Raw genomic sequence first — 24,789 nt, 5'->3', positions numbered from 1 at the left:
CAGGAGTGAGGGTCCTAGCTGATTTTAATTCCATCTCTGCGGCTGAAGATTCCAAGCAGTAAATTTCCCCCCTTACCATCTGGGTGTTAAGTACCACCTGAACAGAGCTGTTACGGACAGAATTGAGAGAGAACTGAAACCCCAGTTCTTTTCCTTTTTTTAAATCTGTAATCAGTGTTTTTTGAAAAGGAAGATGTGTGTGTTTCTTCACCCCTGAGTGTATGACCAATTTGAATAATAGCAGCATGCTTTTTGTGGGTTTAAATAAAGAGGATTATTTTTATTCACCCTTTCAACACGAAAGTCTAATGCAACGTTACTCACTACTCTCTCTCACACACTTGAGAAAGAAAGCTGTTAAAAAGGATAGTGCACTTTAAGAAATCACAAGCAAAGGAATAGTTCATAAGTCACGTGATTTGGCTCGTGTTGTAGAAAAGGCAAGCATTGCAAGCCCGATGAAGAAGGCGTATTCACTCCTGAAATGTAGTCGGGTGGATTCGATAGTCGGAGTAGTATATCAAAGTCGTTGCAGGATTCTCTCAAAGAGGTGGATTTTCAGCAGGTCATGGGGTGGCACAGTGGCGCAGCCTCACAGCTCCAGCGACTCAGGTTCGATTCTGGGTACTGCCTGTGCGGAGTTTGCAAGTTCTCCCTTTGACCGTGTGGGTTTTTGTCGGGTGCTCCGGTTTCCTCCTACAGCTAAAGACTTGCAGGTTGATAGGTAAATTGGCCATTATAAATTGCTCCTCGTGTAAATTGCCCCTACTAGAAAAGATTGGATGTCCACCAAAGCTACTAAGTATCATCACCTCATTCCATGACAATATGAAAGGCACAATTCAACGTGGTGGCTCCTCATCATCAGACCCCTTTCCTATCCTGAGTGGCGTGAAACAGGGCTGTGTTCTCGCACCCACACTTTTTGGGATTTTCTTCTCCCTGCTGCTTTCACATGCGTTCAAGTCCTCTGAAGAAGGAAATTCCTCCACACAAGATCAGGGGGCAGGTTGTTCAACCTTGCCCGTCTAAGAGCGAAGTCCAAAGTACGGAAAGTCCTCATCAGGGAACTCCTCTTTGCTGACGATGCTGCTTTAACATGTCACACTGAAGATTGCCTGCAGAGTCTCATCAACAGGTTTGCGGCTGCCTGCAATGAATTTGGCCTAACCATCAGCCTCAAGAAAACGACCATCATGGGGCAGGACGTCAGAAATGCTCCATCCATCAATATTGGCGACCACGCTCTGGAAGTGGTTCAAGAGTTCACCTACCTAGGCTTAACTATCACCAGTAACCTGTCTCTACATGCAGAAATCAACAAGCGCATGGGAAAGGCTTCCACTGCTATGTCCAGACTGGCCAAGAGAGCGTGGGAAAGTGGCGCACTGACACAGAACACAAAAGTCTGAGTGTATCAGGCCTGTGTCCTCAGTACCTTGCTCTACGGCAGCGAGGCCTGGACAACGTATGTCAGCCAAGAGCGACGTCTCAATTCATTCCATCTTCGCTGCCTCCGGAGAATACTTGGCATCAGGTGGCAGGACCATATCTCCAACACAGAAGTCCACGAGGCGGCCAACATCCCCAGCTTATACACACTACTGAGTCAGTGGCGCTTGAGGTGGCTTGGCTATGTGAGCCGCATGGATGATGACAGGATCCCCAAAGACACATTGTAGAGCGAGCTCACCACTGGTATCAGACCCACCGGCCGTCCATGTCTCCGCTTTAAAGACGTCTGCAAACGCGACATGAAATCCTGTGACATTGATCACAAGTCGTGGGAGTCAGTTGCCAGCGTTCGCCAGAGCTGGCGGGCAGCCATAAAGGCGGGGCTAAAGTGTGGCGAGTCGAAGAGACTTAGCAGTTGGCAGGAAAAAAGACAGAGGCGCAAGGGGAGAGCCAACTGTGTAACAGCCCCGACAAACAAATTTCTCTGCAGCACCTGTGGAAGATCCTGTCACTCTAGAATTGGCCTTTACAGCCACTCCAGGCGCTGCTCCACACACCACTGACCACCTCCAGGCGTTTACCCATTGTCTCTCGAGATAAGGAGGCCAAAGAGAGAGTGTAAGTAGGTAGTAGGAGAATTGTGGGGATGTGGTAGGGGACATGGGATTAAAATAGGATTAGTATAAATGGGTGGTTGATGGTCCGCACAGACTCGGTGGGCCAAAGGGCCTGTTTCAGTGCTGTATCTCTCTATCTCTCTCTCTGAAGTTAGTTGCTTGTATTACTAAGAGGTTGGTTTTCTGTACTGCTGGACTTGAAAAGGAATAGGTTAGGAGACCTTAAGATGTTACAGTCTCCAGTTCTTTTAAGGCACAATGGTTCTGCCTTGTCTGCTTGTGAACTGCTTTTTTTTTTGCAGTCTGTATGTTAAAGATTTTTAAAAGGAGACCAACACGGCTGCCCCACCATGTGACTTCTCACAGTTCCTTTTCCAAATATGGTGAGGGCCCAGGTTGATTAGCCTCATCTTGTTTATTTGTTCTAAGACATTCATCCTGAGGAGGTTTAAGACAATCACCTTCTTTGTTACAGGAGAAAAAACATTCCATTTAGGACCTGGAAGAGCAGAGCAGCAGTTGATGGACCTGGGAGGAAGGCACGAGTTTGACAAGTGGGGAAAAACTAACAGTGACATCACGAGAAATCCTTAAGCTGATTGGTTGGTAAGTAACAGCTGTTATTGCTAACTAGCTTAAAAAGTCAGAGAGAGCAAAAAAGTTCTTTTTAAAAAAACACTCGGATAGCTACATTCTAAGTGGTAAGGTTAGTACTACTAAGGTTTTTAGTTAGTGTAATTTATTAATAATTAGAGGTTGGATAAACTCGGATTGTTTTCCCTGGAACGATGGAGGTGGAGGGGCGACATGATAGAGGTTTACAAAGTTATGAGTGGCATGGACAGAGTGTATAGTCAGAAGCTTTTTCCCAGGGTGGAAGAGTCAGTTACTAGGGGGACATAGGTTTAAGGTGCGAGGGGCGAAGTTTAGAGGGGATGTGCGAGGCAAGATTTTCACACAGAGGGTGGTGAGTGCCTGGAACTTTCTGCTGTGGGAGGTGGTGGAAACAGGGACGATAGCAACGTTTAAGAGGCATCTAGACAAATACATGAATAGGATGTGAATAGAGGGATATGGACCCCGGAAGTGCAGAAGGTTTTAGTTCAGACAGGCATCAAGATCGGCGCAGGCTTGGAGGGCAGAATGTACTGTTCTTTGTTCTTTTTTTTGCTGTTTGGACAGAGTGTAAGGCTGAGTTGTCTGTGTGAGGGATTTCACTGACTGGGGAAGGAGGTGATCTTTGATCTCTTGCTTTTCTTTTCTGCCTTTTTAGCCTCCATAGTACAGGGAAGAAGATGATTGGCAAATAACTGGTAAGACTTATTACATTAGCAATAATTAGTTTGTAAAGCTTAGTAATGGCAGGGCAGCTCGGCCAAATGGAATGTGCCTCCTGTGGTATGTGGGAAGTCGTGGACACACCATGTGTCTTGACAAACACACCTGCAGGAAGTGTCACCGGCTGCAGAAGCTTGAGCTCCGGGTTTCAGAACTTGAGCAATGGCTAGAATCACTGTGGTGCATCTGCAAGGCAGAGAACTATGTGGATTGCACATTTCAGGAGGTAATCACCCCGGAGCTTAAGAGAGCACAGGCAGAGAGGGACCGACAAGAAACACAAGGCAGGAAGTGCAGGAGTCCCCAGAGGGCATCCCACTTTAAAGGCTTGCTCGGATCTGCAAAAAAACACCCGACCCAAGCCCGACAGAGCCACATCCGACCCGGTCCGAGTCCTTGCATTTTTTCCAGCATCTGACCTGACCCAAACATCTGTTAACTTACCTTCCATTTTTCACTTTGTTGCTGATCTGCACAAGCTGAAAATAACTGTAACAAAACCACCTTTCCAGTCCAAAAATTAAATTAACATTGGAGCCACTTACCTGTGATAGAGCATGTCTGACCTGGTCCGACCCCGACACATGTCGTCGGGTTTGGGTCGGGTAGCCGGCCTTTATCCCACTTTCGAACCGGTATTCAGTTCTGAGTACTGATGGGAGAGAGGGTTCGTCTGGAGAGTGCAGTGAGCGTCATGACCAGAGCACCATGGGTGGCTCAGCTGTGCAGGGAGGGAGGAGAAAAGAGAAGAGAGCAATAGTTATAGGGGATTCTACAGTTAGGGGAACAGATAGGTGTTTCTGTGGTCGCAGAGGTAATTCCAGGATGGTATGTTGCCTCCCTGGAGCAAGGGTCATGGATATCACTGAGTGGCTACAGAGCATTCTGGAGGGCAAGGTTGCACAGCCAGAGGTTGTGGTTCACATTGGTACCAACGATATAGGAAGAAAGAGGGATGAGGTCCTGCAGGCTGAGTTTAGGGAGTTAGGAAAGAGATTAACAAGCAGGACCTCATAGGTAGTAATCTTTGGATTACTCCCAAGGCCACGTGCTAGTGAGTATAGACATAGGAGAATACACCAGATGAATGCGTGGCTGGCGAGATGGTGCAAAAGGGAGGGCTATAGATTTCTGGGGTATTGGGACCGGTTCTGGGGAAGGTGGGATCTGTACAAGCCAGATGGTCCACACCTAAAAAGGACTGGGACAAATATCCTTGCAGGAATGTTTGCTAGTGCTGTTGGGGATGGTTTAAATGTGTTTGCCAGAGGGATGAGAATCTGAGGGCAGTTTCAGATAGGACAATTTCAGGGCAGGGAACAGGAGGTAGAAAATTAGCAAGTGATTCTGAAAGACAAAAGAAGCAAAGGTTAAAAAGTGTGCAGCACAGGAATTTGGCAGGGTTAAAAGGTATTTATTTAAATGTAAGGAGTATAGTAAATAAAGCCGATAAACTGAGGGCACAGATAGACACATGGGAACACGATATCATTGCCATAATGGAAACTTGGCTTAAGGAGGGGCAGGAATGGCAGCTCAACATCCCTGGATATAGAGTTTTCAGGTGGGATAGAGAGGGGGATAAAAAAAGGAGGCAGAGTAGCAATATTGGTTAAGGAATCAATAACAGCTGTGAGAAGGGATGATATGCTAAATGAATCATCAATTGAGGTCATATGCTTTGAGCTCAGAAATAAAAAAGGGGCAGCCACACTACTAGAAGTGTACTATAGACCCCCAAATAGTGAAAGGGAGTTAGAAGAACAAATATGTAGGCAAATGTCTGAGCGCAAAAACTGTAGGAGAATAATAGTTGGGGATTTCAACTACCCTAATTTCAACTGGGATACAAACAGTGTGAAGGGCACTAAATTATTGAACTGCATTCAAGAGAACTTTTTTAGCCAGCATGTAACAAGTCCAATGAGAGGGGGCGCAATTCTAGATTTAGGCTTCTGTAATGAAGCTGGGCAAGTGGAGGAAGTAACAGTGGGTGACCATTTTGGAGATAGTGACCATAATACAGTTAGTTTTAGCATAATCATGGAAGGACAAAGATAAAACAGGAGTAAAAGTTCTAAATTGGCAAATTTTACAAACCTGAGAGATGATCTGGTGAAAGAGGACTGGATACAGCTACTTGAAGGAAAATCAGTAGCAAACCAGTGAGAGGCGTTCAAAAGCGAGATTCTACAGGCACAGTGTAGGCATGTCGCCACAAAGATAAAGGGTGGGATGGCCAAATCTAGAGGCCCCTGGTTATCGAGAAGCATACAGAGCAAGTTAAAGCAGAAAAAGAAACCTTATGACAATCATAAAAAACTTAATACTTTAGAAAGCCTAAAGGAACATAGAAAGTGCAAGGGTGAAGTAAAAAAGAAAATTAGAAAAGCAAAGAGAGGACATGAAAAATTATTGGAGGCAAAATCAATGAAAACCCAAAGATGTTTTATCAATACATTAAGAGCAAGAGGATAGCTAAGGAAAGGGTAGGGCCTATCAGAGGTGTACAAAGGAACTTACATGTGGATGCAGAAGATGTGGGATGGGTTCTTAATTAGTCTTTTGTCTTGCTCTTCACAAAGGAGAGGGATGATGCAGACATTTCAGTAAAAGAGGAGGAGTGTGAAGTATTGGATATAATAAGCATAATAAGAGAGGAAGTACTCGAGGGTCTGACATCCTTGAAAGTAGATAAATCACCAGGGCCAGACAGATTGTATCCCAGGTTGTTAAAGAAAGCCAGGGAAGAAATACCGGATGCTCTGAGGATCATCTTCAAATCCTCACTGGATACGGGCGAGGTGCCAGAGGTCTGCGAATGTTATACCACTGTTTAAAAAGGGTACGAGGGATGGGCCAAATAATTATAGGCCAATCAGTCTGACCTCGGTGGTGGGTAAATTATTTGAATCAATTCTGAGAGACAAGATAAACTGCCACTTTGATAGGCATGGATTAATCAGGGATAGTCAGCATGGAATTGTTAAGGGAAGGTCATGTCTTCCGAACTTGATTGAAGTTTTTGAGGAAGTAACAAGAAGGATTGATGAGGGTAGTGCAGTGGATATTGTCTACATGGATTTTTGTAAGCTATTTGACAAGGTCCTGCATAGCGGCACAGTGGCGCAGTGGTTAGCACCGCAGCCTCACAGCTCCAGTGACCCGGGTTCAATACTGCCTGTGTGGAGTTTGCAAGTTCTCCCTGTGTCTGTGTGGGTTTCCTCCGGGTGCTCCGGTTTCCTCCCACAAGCCAAAAGACTTGCAGGTTGGTAGGTAAATTGGCCATTTTAAATTGCCACTAGTATAGGTAGGTGGTAGGGAAATATAGGGACAGGTGGGGATGTTTGGTAGGAATATAGGATTAGTGTAGGATTAGAATAATTGGGTGGTTGATGGTCGGCACAGACTCGGTGGGCCGAAGGGCCTGTTTCAGTGCTGTATCTCTAAACTAAACTAAACTAAACAGCAGACTGGTTCGAAAAATGAAAGCTCATGGGATACAGGGGAATGTGGCAGGTTGGATCCAAAATTGGCTCATTGAGAGGAAGCAAAAGGTAGCAGTTGATGGATGTTTTTGCAAATAAAAAGTGGTTTCCAGTGGCGTTCCACAGGGCTCAGCATTGGGTCCCTTGCTGTTTGTGATCTATATTAATAATTTGGACTTGACTGTGGGAGGCATGATTGGGAAATTTGCTGATGACACAAAAATTGGCCGTGTAGTTGATAGTGAACAGGATAGCTGTAGATTCCAGACTGATATCAACGGTTTGGTTGAGCGGGCGGACAAGTATCAAATGGAATTCAATCCAGAGAAGTGTGAGGTAATGCATTTGGGGAGGGCAAACAAAGCAAGGGAATACAAAATAAATGGGAGGATATTGAGAGTGACCTTGAAGTGCATGTCCACAGGTCCCTGAAGATGGCAGGACAGGTAGATAGAGTGGTGAAGAAAGCATATGGAATGCTTTCCTTTATTGGCCAAAGTATAAATACAGGAGCAGGGATGTAATGCTAAAACTGTATAAAACACTGGTTAGGCCACACCTGGAGTATTGCATACAGTTCTGGTCACCACATTACAGGAAGAACATAATTGCTTTGGAGAGAGCACAGAGGAGATTTACAAGAATGTTGCTGGGGCTTGAAAGTTGCAGCCATGAGGAAAGATTGGATCAGCTATGGTTGTCTTCCTTACAACGGAAGAGGCTGAGGGGTGACTTATGAGGGGCCTGGATAGAGATTCCCCTAGCTGAGTGGTCAATTACCAGGAAGCACAGATTTAAGGTGATGGGTAGAAGGATTAGAGGGGACATGAGGAAAAATGTTTTCATCCAGAGGGTGGTGGGTGTCTGGAATTCACTGCCAGGAATGATGGAGGAGGCAGAAACCCTCAACCCATTGAAAAGGTACCTGGACATGCACCTGAAGTGCGGTAACCTACAAGGCTACGGACCAGGTGCTGGAAGGTGGGATTAGATTGGGCGGCTATTTTTTTTGGCCGGCACAGACATGATGGGCTGAATGGCCTCCTTCTGTGCTGTAATTTTTCTATGGTTCTTCCTATGATTTCAAGATGGGCGTTGATGACACCTCTTTGGCTGGAAGGTACTCTTTGGTCCTTTCAGACAGTGACTCAGTTCTTGAACACACACGGCAAGGTCACCTGACCTTTGGTGGCCATCTTTGCAGCCCATGTCCACTTTTCAAGTCCATTGAGATTTATTTAAACCAAAAGGAAAATTTGGTTCCAGAAGATGCTGTGCTGAAGATCGTGCACGGTTAAAATTATGAATAGGACATGTCCGTACTAGGCTTGACAAGAACAGTGTGGGGGGGGGGGGGGGGGGGGGGTGAAATCTGATAAGGATCACATGGCAGTAGCTTGAAACTAATGAAAGCAGCAAGGTTCGGCGGGTTCTGTAATAGTCACACGATTCTCCCCACCAGGTTTTTCATTCTACGCTCCAATAGGCAGTAAGGATGAAAATGGACTCTGAAGACAACAGTAAACATTGTCATCTGCATGGATCAAGGATTGATTAAATATTGAAATTTCTGTAAAGCCTTTTCTTCAGGCCGATATTGGGTTAGTCACGGTGGGTGGGGCAAGACTGGTAAATTGGTCGGGTGCCCTCTTTGTAATTACACGGGGTGCCAGCGTTAGTCCCGCTGTTCATTGGCAACTTGCCTAATCGGAGCTTTCAGTTTATGGCATTCCTGCCACTATTTAAAAGTAGCCTGCACCTCTTCAAGGTGACGTACACTTAGGCTTAAGTAGTTATGTGTGTCAGCTCCAGAAATATCACCCCACAGACCTGGCTCTAATGTAGGATGATTTTTAATAACCTGAGCAAGGTTAATAAGGTAACTCCCAACTCCAATCTCATATCACTCTCTGTTTAAATCCTGTAATATCTGAAGTTCTTGCACTCACCACTCTTCCCTCATCCAAGTACCAGCATTCACCTCCATTCACTGAATCACTCTTCACTCTACCTCTGTCTACTCCTAATGCCACACTCTGCTCCTTCTACTCTCTTTATTACTGCCCATCACACCACAGCCACCCTTTGCACACCAGCACTACTCTTCAACCTGGGATGTGCACATCACAAAACTTCCAACAAGGCTACCAGTAACATTCGCCCTTCACTCTTCCAGGCAAAGCTAGCAAACAGTAGTAGGGAGGAAGCAAGGACGGAAGAAGGCAAAACATCCCATTCAGGTCCTCTCCTCACTTAAAGAGCAAGTCATAGACATCGTGGGGATGGGTCTCACCAGGGATGACTCTGCTTAGCCATCACACTAATCCTTGTTCCTCTCTTCACTTTCAGTCATCAAAATATAGAGCACCCAGAGGATGAGGAGCTGACATGAAGATGGCACTGTGTCACTTGATTTTACTTTAGCAACACCAGCTCAAAGTCAAGCACTGCACATATGTTAGAGGTTAGGTGAGAGAAGTCTCCATTGGCAGACTCACTGAGCGCTAGGGTGCAGTGGGATGGAACGGTCCAGGAAGTAGCTAGCCAAAGGGAGAGCTTGCATCCTAGTCTGACTGCAGAGGTGAGAGATGAAGATCACAATGGTGTGGCCTACATTGAAAGACTGATCCAAAGGAGGAGTAAGGAGCCTACTCACTCCTTGCAAACTAAGAGTCTAAGTGGGGTAGAGGTGCAAGGGATTTAGGTGTACAGACCCACAAAGCCGTAAAACATACACGCAAAGGACTGGAGTTCATTTCTAGTGGAGTAGAATTCAAAAGTTATAAGTTATATTAAACTTATACAGGAACAATGGATGGTGGTTATGGTTGTGGGAGGCCAATCATCTCAGTCCCAGGATATCGCTGCAAGAGTTCCTCAGCGAAGTATCCGAGGTCCAACCATCTTTGGCTGCTTCATCAATGACCTTTCCTCCAACATAAGGTCAGAAGTGGGGATGTTCACTGATGATTGCATAGTGTTCAGTTCTATTCGCAACTCCTCAGATAATGAAGCAGACCATACCGGGACATAGCAAGACCTGGTCAACATTCAGGTTTGTGCTCATAAACGTCAAGTAACAGTTGCGCTACACAAGTACTATGCAATGACCATCTCCAACATGAGAGAATCTAACCGTGTGCCCTTGACATTCAACAGCATTAGTATTGCTGAGACTCCCACCATCAACATCCTGGGGGTTACCATTGACCAGAAACTTAACTGAACCAGCCACAAAATACTACAGCTACAAGAGCAAGTCAGAGACTGGATATTCTGTGGTGAATAACTCATTTCCTGACTCCCCAAAGCCTGTCCACAATCTAAAAGGCACAGGTCAGGAGTGTGTGATGGAAACCACACCTGCCAAAATAAGATATATTAATTTCCTCATCTAGAAAATTATTTTTGAATGGTTTCTGGTCTTGAAATAACTTGTTTAAAAAGATCCCAACAGTGACTGGAAACAGGGTTGCTGCACATTTGCATGAAGACGACAATGGGAGTACTCCCTGTTTCGATTAGCCAGATGGATTATATCCATAGTGATGATCAAAAGGCACTGAGAGTTTTTGAGCCAGCATTCCACCCCTCGCCCACCCCCCCCACTGAGGGTGGCTGGTGAGCTTGAAGGAATCCACAAATCTCGCAGGTGAGGCTGCTCTAAACAAGAATCTAGTCACATGACTAACCCACTGGCCAACCTGGGGAATTGAATTGTGCTCACAGAACAGTTTTGGGAAGTGAACTTCAAGAAGAGAGGGCCTCTCTATCTGTCTCTCATACAAAGTTCCAGGGACCCACAGAAGTAACTTAAGCCTCAAGAGAGAAGACCAGCGAAACAAGTTTGAAAGTGTGCATTGGGCCCCAACAAGAGCTGCAAGACTTAACTTCAATCAGAGACTTTACATCCAATCCAAAACCAGAAACTGAACTCCAGCCATTATTTCAAACCTTTCCCCTTCTTTCTCCTCCTCTGTCTGTATTTGCATATGTGTTTATTAGGCTAGCATGGTCGCATCGTGTATTTTTAGTACTTATAACTGAATTAGAGTTTTAAGCTTAATAAACTTGCACTTTTCTTGTTTAAAGCTGAGAAAACCAGTCTGGTTGATTTCTTTGCAATCATAATTAGAGAGCAGTGAGCAAGGATTCACTGAGGGGAAGCTAAAAACAAGGTAATTTGAAAATTAAACCCTGTTACGGCCAAACCAGTAAAAGGCTGAGAGAGGAGACCTATACCCCTTTCTCACCTGGTCGTAACAAGTGTGACGGAATAATGTCCAGTTGCCTGGATAAGTGTAGCTCCAACACCACCCAGGACAAAGCTGCCCGCTTGGCTGGCACCCCATTCACCATCTTAAACATTCACTCCCTCCACCACCGGCACACAGTGGTAGCAGTGTGTATTAGCCACAAGATGCACTGCAGCAACTCACCAAGGCTTCTTCAACAGCACCTTCCAAACCCGTGTCTTCTACCACCTTGAAGGTCAAAGGGAGCAGGCGCATGGGAATACCACCACCTGCAAGTTGTCCTCCAAGTCACACATCATCCTGACTTGGAACTATATTGCTGTTTCTTCTTTGTCGCTGGGTCAAAATCCTGGAACTCTCTCCCCAACAGCACTGTACGGGTACCATCACCTCATGGACTACAGCGAATCAAGAAAGGCAGCTCACCACCACCTTCTCAAGGGCAATTAGGGATGGGCGATTAATTCTAGCCTTCCCAGAAATGCCAACATCTTGTATATGAATTTACAAAAACCTTGGTTATACCACACTTATAAGTACTAGACAATGTTCTGGTCTCCATATTTCAAACACAATAGAGAAGAACGGGGTGAACATTCAAAAAAGATTTACAAGGATGAGACTAGAACCAAGAAGTACAACAATCAGGAAATACTGAACAGCATGGGTTCTTTCCTCTAGAATAGAGAAAACTGAGAAGCGTACTGTGAGAGATCTTTAAAATACCGAAGGAGTTTGTTGCGGTACACACAGAGAACATGTTTCCATTTGTTGGGGAGACTACAATTGCAGGACCATAAGTATAATAATCACTAATAAATCCAATAGGCAATTCAGGAGAAATTTCTTTAGTTAGCCAGTGGTGAGAATGTGGAACTCGTTATCACGTGGAGTTGTTGAGGTGAATAGAAAAGATGCATTTAAGGGGAAGTTAGTTACATACATTAGGAAGAATGGAGTAGAAGGATATGTCAATAGTCTGAGATGAGGGGAGGAGGCTTATGTGGATCAAAAACACTGGCATTGATCAGTGGGGTCAAATGGCCTGATTCTGTGCATGCTAGCGCAGGCGCATCATATATCTGTAGGCGTTAACCATGTTAGAATTTAAGTTTAAGGTTTAATAAATTTCATCTTTCTTCTTTAAACCAAAGAAATCCTGTTTGTGTTCATTTCTTTGCCTTATAATTGGAAAGTTGTGTACAAGGATTCACAAAGGGGGAGCTCAAAACATTGTGTTTAAAATTAAACCCTGTTACAATAAGATTATGTAAAGATGGTAACAGACCCTTAGACTCCTTTCTCACCTGGTCGTAACAATTACCCTTGTCTACAATGTCATCCGATTCAATGTGGCAAAGTATATGTAGAACGTCACTCTCTTGATGCAGGCCGGCACAAGCCCAGGAAACAGTGGCCGATTCAGTCCTATAAAGAGAAATTAGCTACAATTCAACAACCCCAGACTTTGAAAATTTGCAGGCAAGTTTAGGACTCCTGAACTTTGGTAGATCATTTCAACTGACCTTTGCTGAGCTCTCAGCACCTCTGTATGCGAGAGTAAGCGAGACAGTAAAAGGCCCATTCATTTTTTCCCCAGATGATTACTTGAAATTGCAACAACTGTGCCGTGATGTACAGAAGGCTATTGATTTGGAGCAAAGAGACTTGCAGGTCCCACTTCATCTTCATGTTAAAACATCTCCTAAAGTAGCAGTTGCAGCTTTTTACAATGAAAATCGAATTATGCCGGTTCAGTTTAATTCTTATAATTTTTCCATTGTTGAAAGACAGTACAATAAAAAGGAAAGAGTTATGACGATGAGAGTTCAGTGCCTCATTAAAGCACAACCCCTTCAGGGGATACACCCCATTACAATTTATACTGCAATGCCAGACTTGAGATCAGTTTTGCGAATGGCCTCTGATGAGAGAAGAGCCACTCAAATCTGATACAACAAATGGGCCTCCTTTTTGCATGATCCTACACTCATTTTTAAATTTCTATCCTCAGCCATGGACTTAGAACACCTCCCTGTTATGGAAGATGATAATACCAAGGAAGGAGTTAAAGAAGTACCTCTGAAACCACTTATAGATTATCAGATTATTTACTGGGTCATCAATGATGATTAAAAAAGGGATATTCCAATAATCCTCAGCTGGGATGGGGATAGTAATAGGTACCTTTCGGGATTCTTATTCTTTCTATCCAGAAGAATTACTGTCCCTACCCCTTGGTCAATGGACAGCACAGTATGCTGAAGCTGCAGCATTGCAGTCTGCTCTAGAAAAGTCAGACCCTATTAAGCCCACATTAATTTGTACAGATAGTAACTATTGTAAACGGGCTTACAACAAGACCTTGTGTTCTGGGAGCAAACAGACTTTACTAATCATAAAGGTAAACCCATAAAACTCAAGTCGTTGTGGGAAGATATTCTCCATTTGCGAAAGGAGAAATGTAATTGTCAGATAATTTATGTACCCAGGCATACCACTGGTTCAGTACATTCAAAGGGCAACAGTCTTACAGATGGAAAGGCAAAACATTCAGTCTGCATGACAACCCCTCGAGAGGGGCCTGCCATAGTTAATGTAATCACTAGGGCAGAACGGGCAGCTAATCAGGATGAGGAACTGATTTAGTTATTAGACCTGATGAAAGAGAATCCAAAAGAATATCCATCTATTCGGAGACCGCGACTGGTACGGCGAGATACGCGAAACTAATGCTAATTTCACTCTCAACCGTCCCCTCTTTGATCCATCAGATTTAATTTATTGGATCACTCTTGTACTTCCTCACACTACACTATTCCTCATTTCCGCAAGGGAATATAGCATTTGTTACAACAATTCTCATTTGCAAATTCTTAATCAATCATTTGAGATACCATATTAAAACTACTGCAACCACTACCATTATACTAAAGATTAACATTATCACACGGGTTATGATTCGGAACCACGGCTGCAGTTGGACATTGGTCCCACAGGTCATCCCATCAAGTGGTGACCTTTACCTGGTTTATCTCCTTCTGTATCCCTCATAAGTGTTGCATTACTTCAAAGAAGTACTGTACGATGATATTCAATCTGTCCCGTTCACATTGTAAGTTGGTAGGCAAAGGTTCAATTTCATACTCGTACCTCTCCAAGTACTGTATCAAATTGTCCTCAATGCCCTCATGTACAGTAATATTAACTTGCTCCCGTCGATGTATGTCCATGATCTTGATGCTTCCGATGTGGTGCGGATTTGTGGGGCCATACAGAAGGTAGTATTATTCACTGTACAGGTCAGGTTTCCATAGGGATAACCACTTACAGTGGTGGTTATACAATAGGTCCTTTTTCCTCGGTATGCCACCCGAGTGATTCCAGATGTTGCCTTGGTCACTTCAATAGTGCAATTCACATTGAGGTTACTTTTATATCCACACATTGAGTTTTGGGTTTTATAAATAGGATAGGGGCAAATAACAATGTTGCCTCCGATCTCACACTTGGACAACGTGGTTCCAACCATATCACCATTATTTTTCACAGCATTGGGTAGCATATCACGGTATTTAATGTATTCCCTGTTTCTTACTACTCCTATGTTTTCTACCTCAAAAAGCTTCCTTCCAATCTGTCGTTGGGGTATGGCCGGTATTCCCAGTATGAACCCAATCGTAGAGATTCCCATTCCCAGACATTCTTTACTCGACCAAACCTTGACTAACTTTCTGAGTTGACATCCAGTTATGTTTACATTATCGCTATCACTAACTAAGTTTCGTAGCTGAGTATTATTTATCCATACTGGCACTTCACTTTCCTCGACTTGTCACAAATTCTCTCAGGTTTGTTCCAACATCCATGACCCATACGTACTCACACATTCTCATTATCAGCGTTATGAAATATCCCCTCTATGGCCATTATAATCTTGTTAATTATTTTAGCGTGACCCTCCATTATGGTAACGAAACCTTTAGTAGACTTGGTTAAAGCTCCTCCGGTTGTCGCTACTTGTTGCTGGTTGCTATTCATTTTAATCAAAATATCCTTAATCTGCTTCGTTAGCCCTCTCACCTTTGAATCTACATTTTCTAAATCTAAAGTATTTACCAGAGAAGTTCCCATATTGAACACTGTAGCAACATCACTCACTAAACTATGTCTCCTTCTATGCCTTTGTTGGATTGGTTGTCCTTCGTTCCCTTCTTCTCCTGACTCCTGTTTGAAAAACTGTTGCAATAAAGCTTTATATAACTCTCGGGTTTCCTTTGGATACCAAAGAGGTAGGTGAATATCAGATATGTTTAAAACAGGAGGTACTAATTCATATTGTACATTATCATATACATACTTCCTAGTTTCAATCATGACAAGTCCATTTTTAGGTCCTGGGATATGTTTCGCACAATAGGGGTCAATTAGTATTGTCTGTATTTTATATGGAGTTGTTGTAGTAGGAGGCGTGGTGGTAACAACCTTTTCCTTAGGATACACTATCCATGTCCTGTCACTGTCGTTGGAACTACAAATATCCCACCCTTGTTGATCACTGGGAGCGGACTCAGAATACATTGACACATACCCCACACGTAGGTGACCTTTTTTGCAATACCAGTAAGTCTCATGTTTGAAGCACGCACTGGTTAGATTCAGGAATTTGACCAGTGAACCATTTCTCATTCCTAGAAGTCCCCTCCAACTGTCCATGTTCATCAGGTTCTTGCTGTTCCCGTGTGTGAACTTAAGCTACCATATTGCAACATAGAGTCACCTGTTCTCCTATTGTTCCGTACAATGTCCCATATTGAGGGCTGGATTCCGCATGGCTTGTGGTGTACCAGAGTACTCTCATTCCCGGTTTATGTTGGATAGAGTTTCCCATTCCCATTGCCAGGATATTGATCAACAATTCATGCAAAGGGGTGGCCTTGGCAGCAAAGCCATCTCTGTGATTCCTGCAATAGCCCACCAGACCCAAAAATGATAGGATAGGCAATTTTGCAACTGTTTCTTGACGTTTATTTTCAATCTCATGTTTTCTCTGGCTAATAAAGATCCCTAAATAGGATACCCTTTCCCTCATTATTTGTGCCTTCTTTGGATTGACTTTCAGTCGGTTAACCCCTAAGAGGTACAGCAGTTCCTCCAAGAGCTGTAAGTGCTGCTCTTGGGTTTCTGTTTGTAGTAGAAAATCACCAACATACTGAACCAAGCATTCTGGGTGCGAGAAGTGCCACAGAGCCTGGGCCAGCTACTAGTGAAAGATAGATGGGCTATTGTGAAAGCCCTGAGGTCAACAAGTCCACGTGTACTGCTGTCCTTTAAATGTGAAGGCATATTTGTATTGATACCCTTTTACCAGGGGGATCGACCAAAATCCATTACTTATGTCAAGCACTGTAAAGTACTTAGCAGCAGGTAGTTGCGACATCAAGGTTTCTGGGCTAGTGGTTACCATGGGAACGGTAAGCAGTGTTACCTTATTCAATTTTCAGTAGTCAATGGTTAATCTCCAGGAACCATCTGTCTTTTTAACTGGCCAAATGGGACAATTGTTGGTTGATGCAATTGGTCTTAATATGTCTTGCCCCAACAAGCTGTTGGTCACCTTCTCTATTTCGGCCTCGACAGCCTCCAACCCTGCATTGGACCACAGGCCTCCCGAAGTCGTCCCATTCCCCCGGCACACCCACTTTGCTGAGGCCTGGCACGATCAGTAGGCATCCTCTAGATGGAGGGATGCCACAGGTTGGGAGCCCTGATCTCTTGGAAGCTCAAGGGGCAGGTCTTATCTTGGATGGAGTGCCTCACGGTTTGACCTTTGTGGGGCTCTACAATCCCTAGCAAAGTGCCCCAGCCTACCACAGTTGGAGCACCGGTCGCCTGGGGTGATAGTTTTGGCACCCTGTCCCCTATTTCCCCTTCTATCCCTATATGGATGGAGAGCGCTATTGTGAGGACTATGGTGACGCCCATCCCTTCTTCCCTGACCTTGGTTTCTCCCTTCATTCCTCCAGGCTACCCCTTGCTGGATTTGGACTGCACTAACCTTCCCTTTTGTTTGTTTTGTTTTCTCGTCTTGCTTTTTATTTTCCTTTTCCAACACCTTTTCCCAAGCTCTAGTCATCTTGCGGAGGACCCAAGCCTCAGTGTGGCCAGCGTCCTTGGGGTCGAACCTGTCACTTGTATTTTGGCATGTTTCATTTGCATGGGCTATGATAGTACGCTTCCATGTACTTTGTTTTTCAATGGGCAGATCTGTCTTTACCAGGCCAAGCCCGTACACCCCATCAAAATTATTCCACAGGCGATTGGTAAATTGGCGATTGGTCGTTTGTTCCCTACTGGTACTGTTTCAAACAAGCAGCAGGGTCTCCTCTGTTGAGGCCAGCTGCGTTTAGAATAGCTTGCCTCATCTGGTCTGGAGTGCCCTCCCCTCATTGTTTATCTTGTGATAGGGCCGAAAATAGGACGGAACTTATGCTCATACCAAGCAGTTTCACTTCCTCTGCATCGTCCAAGCCGTGCAGAGATTTTAACTGAGTGACACTGGCTAACATGGCATACAGGTCTCATTATAGTACCATTATAGATGGGTATATCCTTTTTCATTTTGGACAGCTGTGTGATCGTGTATGGGGTGGTTTATGTTACTAGCCCTGGCTATTGGGCATTGTGGTTGTTGTTGCTGTCCTAGAGGGGCTGGGACTGCCTGAGCTCCTCCCTGCCCTCCTGTGCCCTGATTCTGATTAGCGGGTTGGTCCGCTGTCCATTGCGTCACCAGGGGATGCACTGGCTCTGGCACAAGCGGCAGAGGCGGGGTGGATGAGTCCATCGGGGAGGCGGGGGAGGGGTCACCTGGGGTGGTTTATCGTAATCATAGCCACATGGCCCCAGCAGTATCTAATCCTCCCCAGTCGGGTGTATCACTACCCGAGTCGTCATCATCATTCCCCCTAGATTTATCTCCAAACACACAAATGATCCCTCTTTGGACTGATAACTGATTTCTCAGCCTGTCTATTTCTTTCTGACATTTAGTGTGCCGAGCCGCCTCGTGAGCCCTGCACTTCGAGGTCTGATGCAAAACTTGTAGTGCAGCTTGGAGGACTGTACATTTCAGCTGTACCTTCCATTTTTCTTCCCATGCCTATGTGGCATCTCGTTCCGCCTTACAGCGACTGGACTCAATCTTCTCGGCCTGAGTCTGAAAACTACTCATATGTAACGTATAATTGGCACACTGTTGTTCCCAGCGCTGTGCCTTTCCCTTCCACTCGTCAGCCTGTTTCTCCATTTGTTCCAGGCGACATTTTAAAACTACCGCTTCTGCTTCCCTTTCTTCTAATTCTTTCAGGCAACAAGTAATTGCTGCAGCCTTTCGGATTTTCACAGCTTTCCTTTTACTGTTATTCCCATGGACCTTCAACAATAATGATTCCGACACGGATCCTGGACCCGCATAACTGTTCGTATAGTAGTCTATCCATTTGGGCCACTTCTTGTTCACATAATCGCGCTACGCTGCATACCACCCAGGCTGCTGCATCATATTGTCGTCACCCACTGTTATATATAAACTGTTGTTTCAGGTTTCGTACACAGCAGGGTCTTTCTAAATTCGAGTTAACTCTTCAAACCGCGACCCACCCAAGGACCCAAATTCTGTTGACCAACTCCTGGCCAACGGCGTCAAGATCCAACAAAGTAACAGCAGAAAATATTAGAGACACTAATAGTGAGTGCAATATATTTTATTAATATGTCATATAAGAAACCAGTTACAAAGTACATGCAAACCTCACAATTTGCATACACATAACCCGTGTCCCGCCAAGGTGATCAGTCTCGGAGTAGTCGGTTCTGTCACTGAATCCCTGACTCAGAGTAACTCGTTCAAGTGTTGGTCCCTGGGGTTCTCGCTCGTGATCGTCCCGAGAGTCCAACATTTATACCCTTGTCTACGTGACTTGTCTCGACTTGTCTCCTCTGTCTGAAACGACCCTGACTCCCTCTTATGTGACCAAATGTCTCCTCATTCAATTATCACCTTTCTTTAAACCTTTAACCCACTAGAACAGTCTAAACTATGTTAATCATGTATTGCAAAGCTGGCTAGGTAAAATAAATAAGCTTTATGTCTAGATTCGCGAAACTAATGTTGAGTTCACTCTCAACACTACCGTAAAACACAATTATAGATAATAAAATGATAAATGGAAAGGACTTACAGGAACAAGAGGTAAAGTAAACACAGGTATAACCGGTGTACATTCCATCAGAAGCTAACTTAGCGATACAAAGCAAAGCCATTCCACCATGTTTTTCTTAGTACCACTCACACTCTTCCAATGTTCTGATGAATAAGAACATCACTTGCATTACCTCCCCTCCAAACGTCACTCAGGGCAAATGCAGTAATCGCATAGTGTGAGGTGTTCAAGCAGTAAGACTTCTCTGGCATGTCACGTGCACTGTCTGAAGCCAGAAGACCTGTAACAAAGAATCTTCCAGTACCTTAATCCTTGCTTTATGTGAGAGCAAGTCCCACCACTGACAACCTGCAGTGCTTCATTCCTTTCCCACAGTGTTTCCTTCTTCTGTCACTGTGAATTGACTATCACTTGTTGTGCCGAGTGTGGTTCCCTGTGAAACCAACCTTTGAGGCACTGCGAGGTCCTGCGTGGGGGGGAACAGTTATTGATGCAGTTGGTTGCAGTTTGATTAGCGCCGTTCCCGATGCCATCCCCCAGGCTGGGTACTGAAAGATAAGTGTATGACTGCACCTTGAATGTTCCTCCATTCCTGTACCCTTCAGGACACCTCTTCAGGTTGTCTCCAGAGACAATTTTAAAAGATTGCTTGCCATTCAGCTGCTAAGTGAATATTTTGACAGTTTTTTCATTAATAGTAGAATGTATGTGAACAGGTTTCTTCCACTTAGGTCTCAAACCAGGTTTCTGTTCAAACTTTCTCTCCTGAACCCACTCCCCAGTTACAGGTTGCCAAGCTTTGTTAGTTACCTGTTTTTGTCTATTCTTCTCTCTGATCGTCTGATCAAGTTCATGAATTAGATCTGTTATTTCTTGTTTCAAATCTAATTGTTGTTGTCGAGTCAAGGAGTCAGAAAGCGTAGAGGAAATAAAAGAACTGTGAGTAAGTGGCGTATGCATTTCAACACCATACAGTAAATAATACGGTGTTCCAGGGAACTCTGTCCCTGATGCACAGACGGGCACATTACTTCGTGATAACTGTATTTCCATAATAATGTCGGCCCACTTATTCTTTCTGATTCTCAACAATTTAGTCAATAGCTTTTTTACTTCCTGGTTTTTACATTCCACCAGTCCCGCTGCCTTCGGATGACGTGGTGTGCTGTGCTCTAACCCAATACTCATTTGCACACAATAGTCTTTGAAAACTTTGGAAACAAAGGCTCTGCCTTGATCAGAGTGTAGGATTTTGGGTGCGCAAGCTACAGTAATTATGTCAGTTATAGCATTGACAAGTACGGTTTCTGAAACAGGTTTTGTGGGGGCCAGCCAGCAGAATGAAGTGCAGCCATCAACACAAACGAGAACATGTTCATCCCCCATTGATGGGGTTAGTGGTCCGATTAAATCAACAAACAATTTCTCCATTGATTCATTAGGCTTCACAGGAGCCAACAGTGGTGGTTTAATAAGTGATGATTTGTTGATCAAATTACATGGCTCACAATTTGCCACATATGTGTTACAGGCTTTAAGCATGCCTGGTCATCAATATTAAGGAGTCAATTTGCAGAATTTGTTCGGGCACCACTATGTGACTGATCTATACCCTGGTGAGCTTCTATTACAAGCTGTTTTCATTTGTGACTTGGGGGTACCTCCTGGACACCCTTGGACAACTTAACCGGTACAATACCAGTCGGGGTCTCCGAATAGATGGATACTCTTTTGGATTTTCTTTCGTCAGGTCTAATAACTAAATCAGTTCCTCATCCTGATCAGCTGCCCGTTCTGCCCTAGTGATTACATTAACTATGGCAGGCCCCTCTCGAGCGGGTGTCATGCAGACTGAATATTTTGCTCTCCACTTAATGTTTTACTGGAAATCACCAGTTCTTGAAGTTGTTCGCAATTATCTGATCAAAATATTTGTAATGGCGTTTATTTGAACTCTTGTTCCTGTTAGTCCATTCCATTTATTGTTTTATTATCTACAATTGTCTTTTTTATGGTACCTTAAGGCAACCTTTAGAACTGATCTGTCTGCATCAATAACCCCGCAAACTAATTAGGTTTATTGCTACCTTTTACAGAGGTCACATAGGATATTTCAATGTGTGAGTCTATCTTTCAATTCCCTAGCGACAGAAATTCTATTCCAACAGGGACCTTAACATTTTTAACTCTACCTTCTTTACAGGGAATGTCAGTGAGTCATGAAGACTGATCGTTTATTTAATCTGTCACTGAGTCCCTGACTCAGAGTTCCTTGTTCAAGCGTTGGTCCCTGGGGTTCTCGCTCGCGATCGTCCTGAGAGTCTAACATTTATACCCTTGCCTACGTGACTTGTCTCGACTTGTCTCCTCTGTCCGCAGCGACCCGACACCCTCTTACGTGACCAAATGTCTCCTCATTCAATTATCACCTTTCTTTAAACCTGTCACCCCACTAGAACAGTCTAAACTACGTTAATCATGTATTGCAAGGCTGCCGAGGTAAAATAAATAATCTTTATGTCGAGATATGCGAAACTAATGCAAAGTTCACTCTCAACACGACCATAAAACACAATTATAGATAATAAAACAATAAATGGAACAGACTTACAGGAACAAGAGGTGAAGTAAACACAGGTATAACCGATGTACTTTCCATCAGAAGCTAACTTGGCGATACAAAGAAAAGCCATTCCGCCATGTTTTCCTTAGTACTATCACACTGTTCTGATGAATAAGAACATCACTTGCATTACCTCCCCCCCAAATGTCACACAGGGCAAATGCAGTAAAATGTTTTATTTCTGCTTCTCCGCAAGAAATTGCATAGTGTGAGGTGTTCAAGCAGGAAGACTTCTCTGGCATGTCACGTGCACTGTCTGAAGCCAGAAGACCTGTAACAAAGAATCTTCCAGTACCTTAATCCTTGCTTTATGTGAGAGCAAGTCCCACCACTGACAACCTGCAGTGCTTCATTCCTTTCCCACAGTGTTTCCTTCTTCTGTCACTGTGAATTGACTATCACTTGTTGTGCCGAGTGTGGTTCCCTGTGAAACCAACCTTTGAGGCACTGCGAGGTCCTGCGTGGGGGGGGAACAGTTATTGATGCAGTTGGTTGCAGTTTGATTAGCGCCGTTCCCGATGCCATCCCCCAGGCTGGGTCCTGAAAGATAGTGTATGACTGCACCTTGAATGTTCCTCCATTCCTGTACCCTTCAGGACACCTCTTCAGGTTGTCTCCAGAGACAATTTTAAAAGATTGCTTGCCATTCAGCTGCTAAGTGAATATTTTGACAGTTTTTTCATTAATAGTAGAATGTATGTGAACAGGTTTCTTCCACTTAGGTCTCAAACCAGGTTTCTGTTCAAACTTTCTCTCCTGAACCCACTTCCTGGTTACAGGTTGCCAAGCTTTGTTCGTTACCTGTTTTTGTCTATTCTTCTCTCTGATCGTCTGATCAATTTCATGAATTAGATCTGTTATTTCTTGTTTCAAATCTAATTGTTTTTGTCGGGTCAAGCAGTCTAAACGTGTAGAGGCAATAAAAGAATCATGAGTAAGTGATATATGCATTTCAACTGTAGACCCAGTAAAAACACGTAAGAACTTAATTAAAACAAAGTGGCCAGTAACACAACAATGAACAATGTGTTGAAGGGAGGATGGGTAAAAGAGGCCACAGCACGCAGATGGCCAAGGAGTTGTCGATATGATTATAGAAAAGTTATTGAGGAGGATCCCAGAAACTAGGAGTCGTCATGGACACCAGATATGATTAAACTCATAATAGACAATGGGAAACTGCGAAGTTTTGAACCGGTTCTCACTGAGCCAAATAAGGAATTATCATTATGTCATTATACCAGACCATTATGAGTAAGAGCGGTGGGTCTTAGAAACAAGATTTACCCCCTGACTGAAACTAAGGAAGGCACGAGAACCCTGGGGAAGAACACTTGAGAAGATACCCTGAGCCAGGGGCTCAGAGAACAGAAGAGCAGCCGCAAGTCTGAGACTGATCACCTCGTGTCTTGACGGGCAGTAGACTGTACAAGTAGTGACAGCTTGTGCTTGATGATTTAGTGTGTGAATAAAATGTTGATGTACCTTTCACCAATCAGATTCCGTGGATTCTTTAAGAGTAAGCGCCTGTTAGGCACAACATAATTGTCCCCCAAACAGGGACTCGGTTGTAGTGCTATTTCAAGTTATTTTGAATAGCCTCACTGAGTTTGAACTAAATTATGAACAAAGTTACGATTCTGACGGATCGGATTGGTGAACCTTTGAGTAATTATGGCCCTGGCCAGGCCAGAGTGGGAGTTGGAACTCCAGAAATATTTGAAGGGCAAGTGGCCCTCGTGGATAGAGTTTGCAGTTAAACAGTACACAGGCCAGGGATCCGTTGGGGTACAGCATTGGGAGGATGCGCGTACCCACCAAGCCAAAAGGGCACCCAAGTTAGTGAAAGCCACTGCTGAGTGGCATGATCGGACCCTGAAGGCAGAGTCAGTCAGTTCAGCACAGGTAGTGCATTTAATCCAATTCCAGTCTCAGGCCGAAAAGGCTGAGTACAGTCGCGGTCAGGCTGAGAGGGTTGTGGACAAGGCAGAGGAACAGCTCACAGGAGCGGAACAGAAATGGTCTGACTTACAGACCGCAATGACGGTTCTGCACCGCTTACAGAAGGAGCGGGTGTACCAGTCAGTAGATCATACCAAATGTCAGGAGGGGACAAGTAAACTACAGTCTCAACTCTCAGCACAGAGGGGCATAATATTCACTTTTGCAGATAGGGAGGATGATGACAATGACGATTTTAATCAGGCCAACTTAGCAGATAAGGCAGAGGGCTCCATGACAAAGTTTATGGCAGAGTGACATAAAAAGACTAGTTATAATGAAATTTCAAGTGAGTAAAAACAAGTTACTGTGTCTTTTGATTCAAATGTGTGAATGTTGGGAGCTTCCATGTATGAAATGAACGTCCTTGCAATTTGCAGCCTGTGTTCTGTAGAACTGTCAGTTGTCAACTCTTTGTCGTCTGGCCTTGATGTTGAAAGAATGAGTCTGTTACTTTTTCTATTTTTACAAGTATATATTTTGTGGCAATCTTGAATCATGTTTTGGTTGTGAATTAGTTGAACCTGTGTGTTCCTTGACATTGGGACAGGGAATTTGACAGAGATTTTGGTATTTTGAATTCATAACCCATGACAGGAATCAATTTTCTAAGTTGCTTGGAATTGAATGAGTGTGAAAAGTGATTGTTGAGTGTATTCATTTCAATTTAAGATTGTGCACCCAGTAACGCAATATAAAATTGAATTATATTTATGTTGAAGTTTCATTTTTATTTTAAAGTTGGTTTTGCAACTGTGAAAAGGCAATAAACAATTTTGTAAGAGATAA

The 24,789-nt window shown here is 44.0% G+C and overlaps 1 protein-coding gene across 5 annotated transcripts in view; it reads left to right on the top strand.

The window, feature by feature from the left end:
* Positions 1-24,789, top strand: part of LOC137352316 (ras and EF-hand domain-containing protein-like) — a 75,565-nt gene that overhangs the window by 36,258 nt on the left and 14,518 nt on the right. For 2 of the 5 annotated variants that reach the window (XM_068017602.1, XM_068017600.1), the window contains exons 2-3: positions 2,548-2,678; positions 3,346-3,385. In XM_068017602.1, the coding sequence (XP_067873703.1) occupies positions 2,548-2,623 (76 nt within the window). In that variant the 3' untranslated portion in view covers positions 2,624-2,678; positions 3,346-3,385. Of the gene's footprint in view, positions 1-2,547; positions 2,679-3,345; positions 3,386-9,247; positions 9,750-24,789 lie in introns of those variants that run through there. The other 3 variants (XM_068017601.1, XM_068017605.1, XM_068017604.1) reach the window with 3 other exon arrangements.

This window comes from Heterodontus francisci, chromosome 38 (genome assembly GCF_036365525.1).
Source record: "Heterodontus francisci isolate sHetFra1 chromosome 38, sHetFra1.hap1, whole genome shotgun sequence".
NCBI lineage: Eukaryota > Metazoa > Chordata > Chondrichthyes > Heterodontiformes > Heterodontidae > Heterodontus > Heterodontus francisci.
Note: the sequence above shows the minus strand (reverse complement) of the source record. Positions and strands in the feature narration are given on the sequence as shown.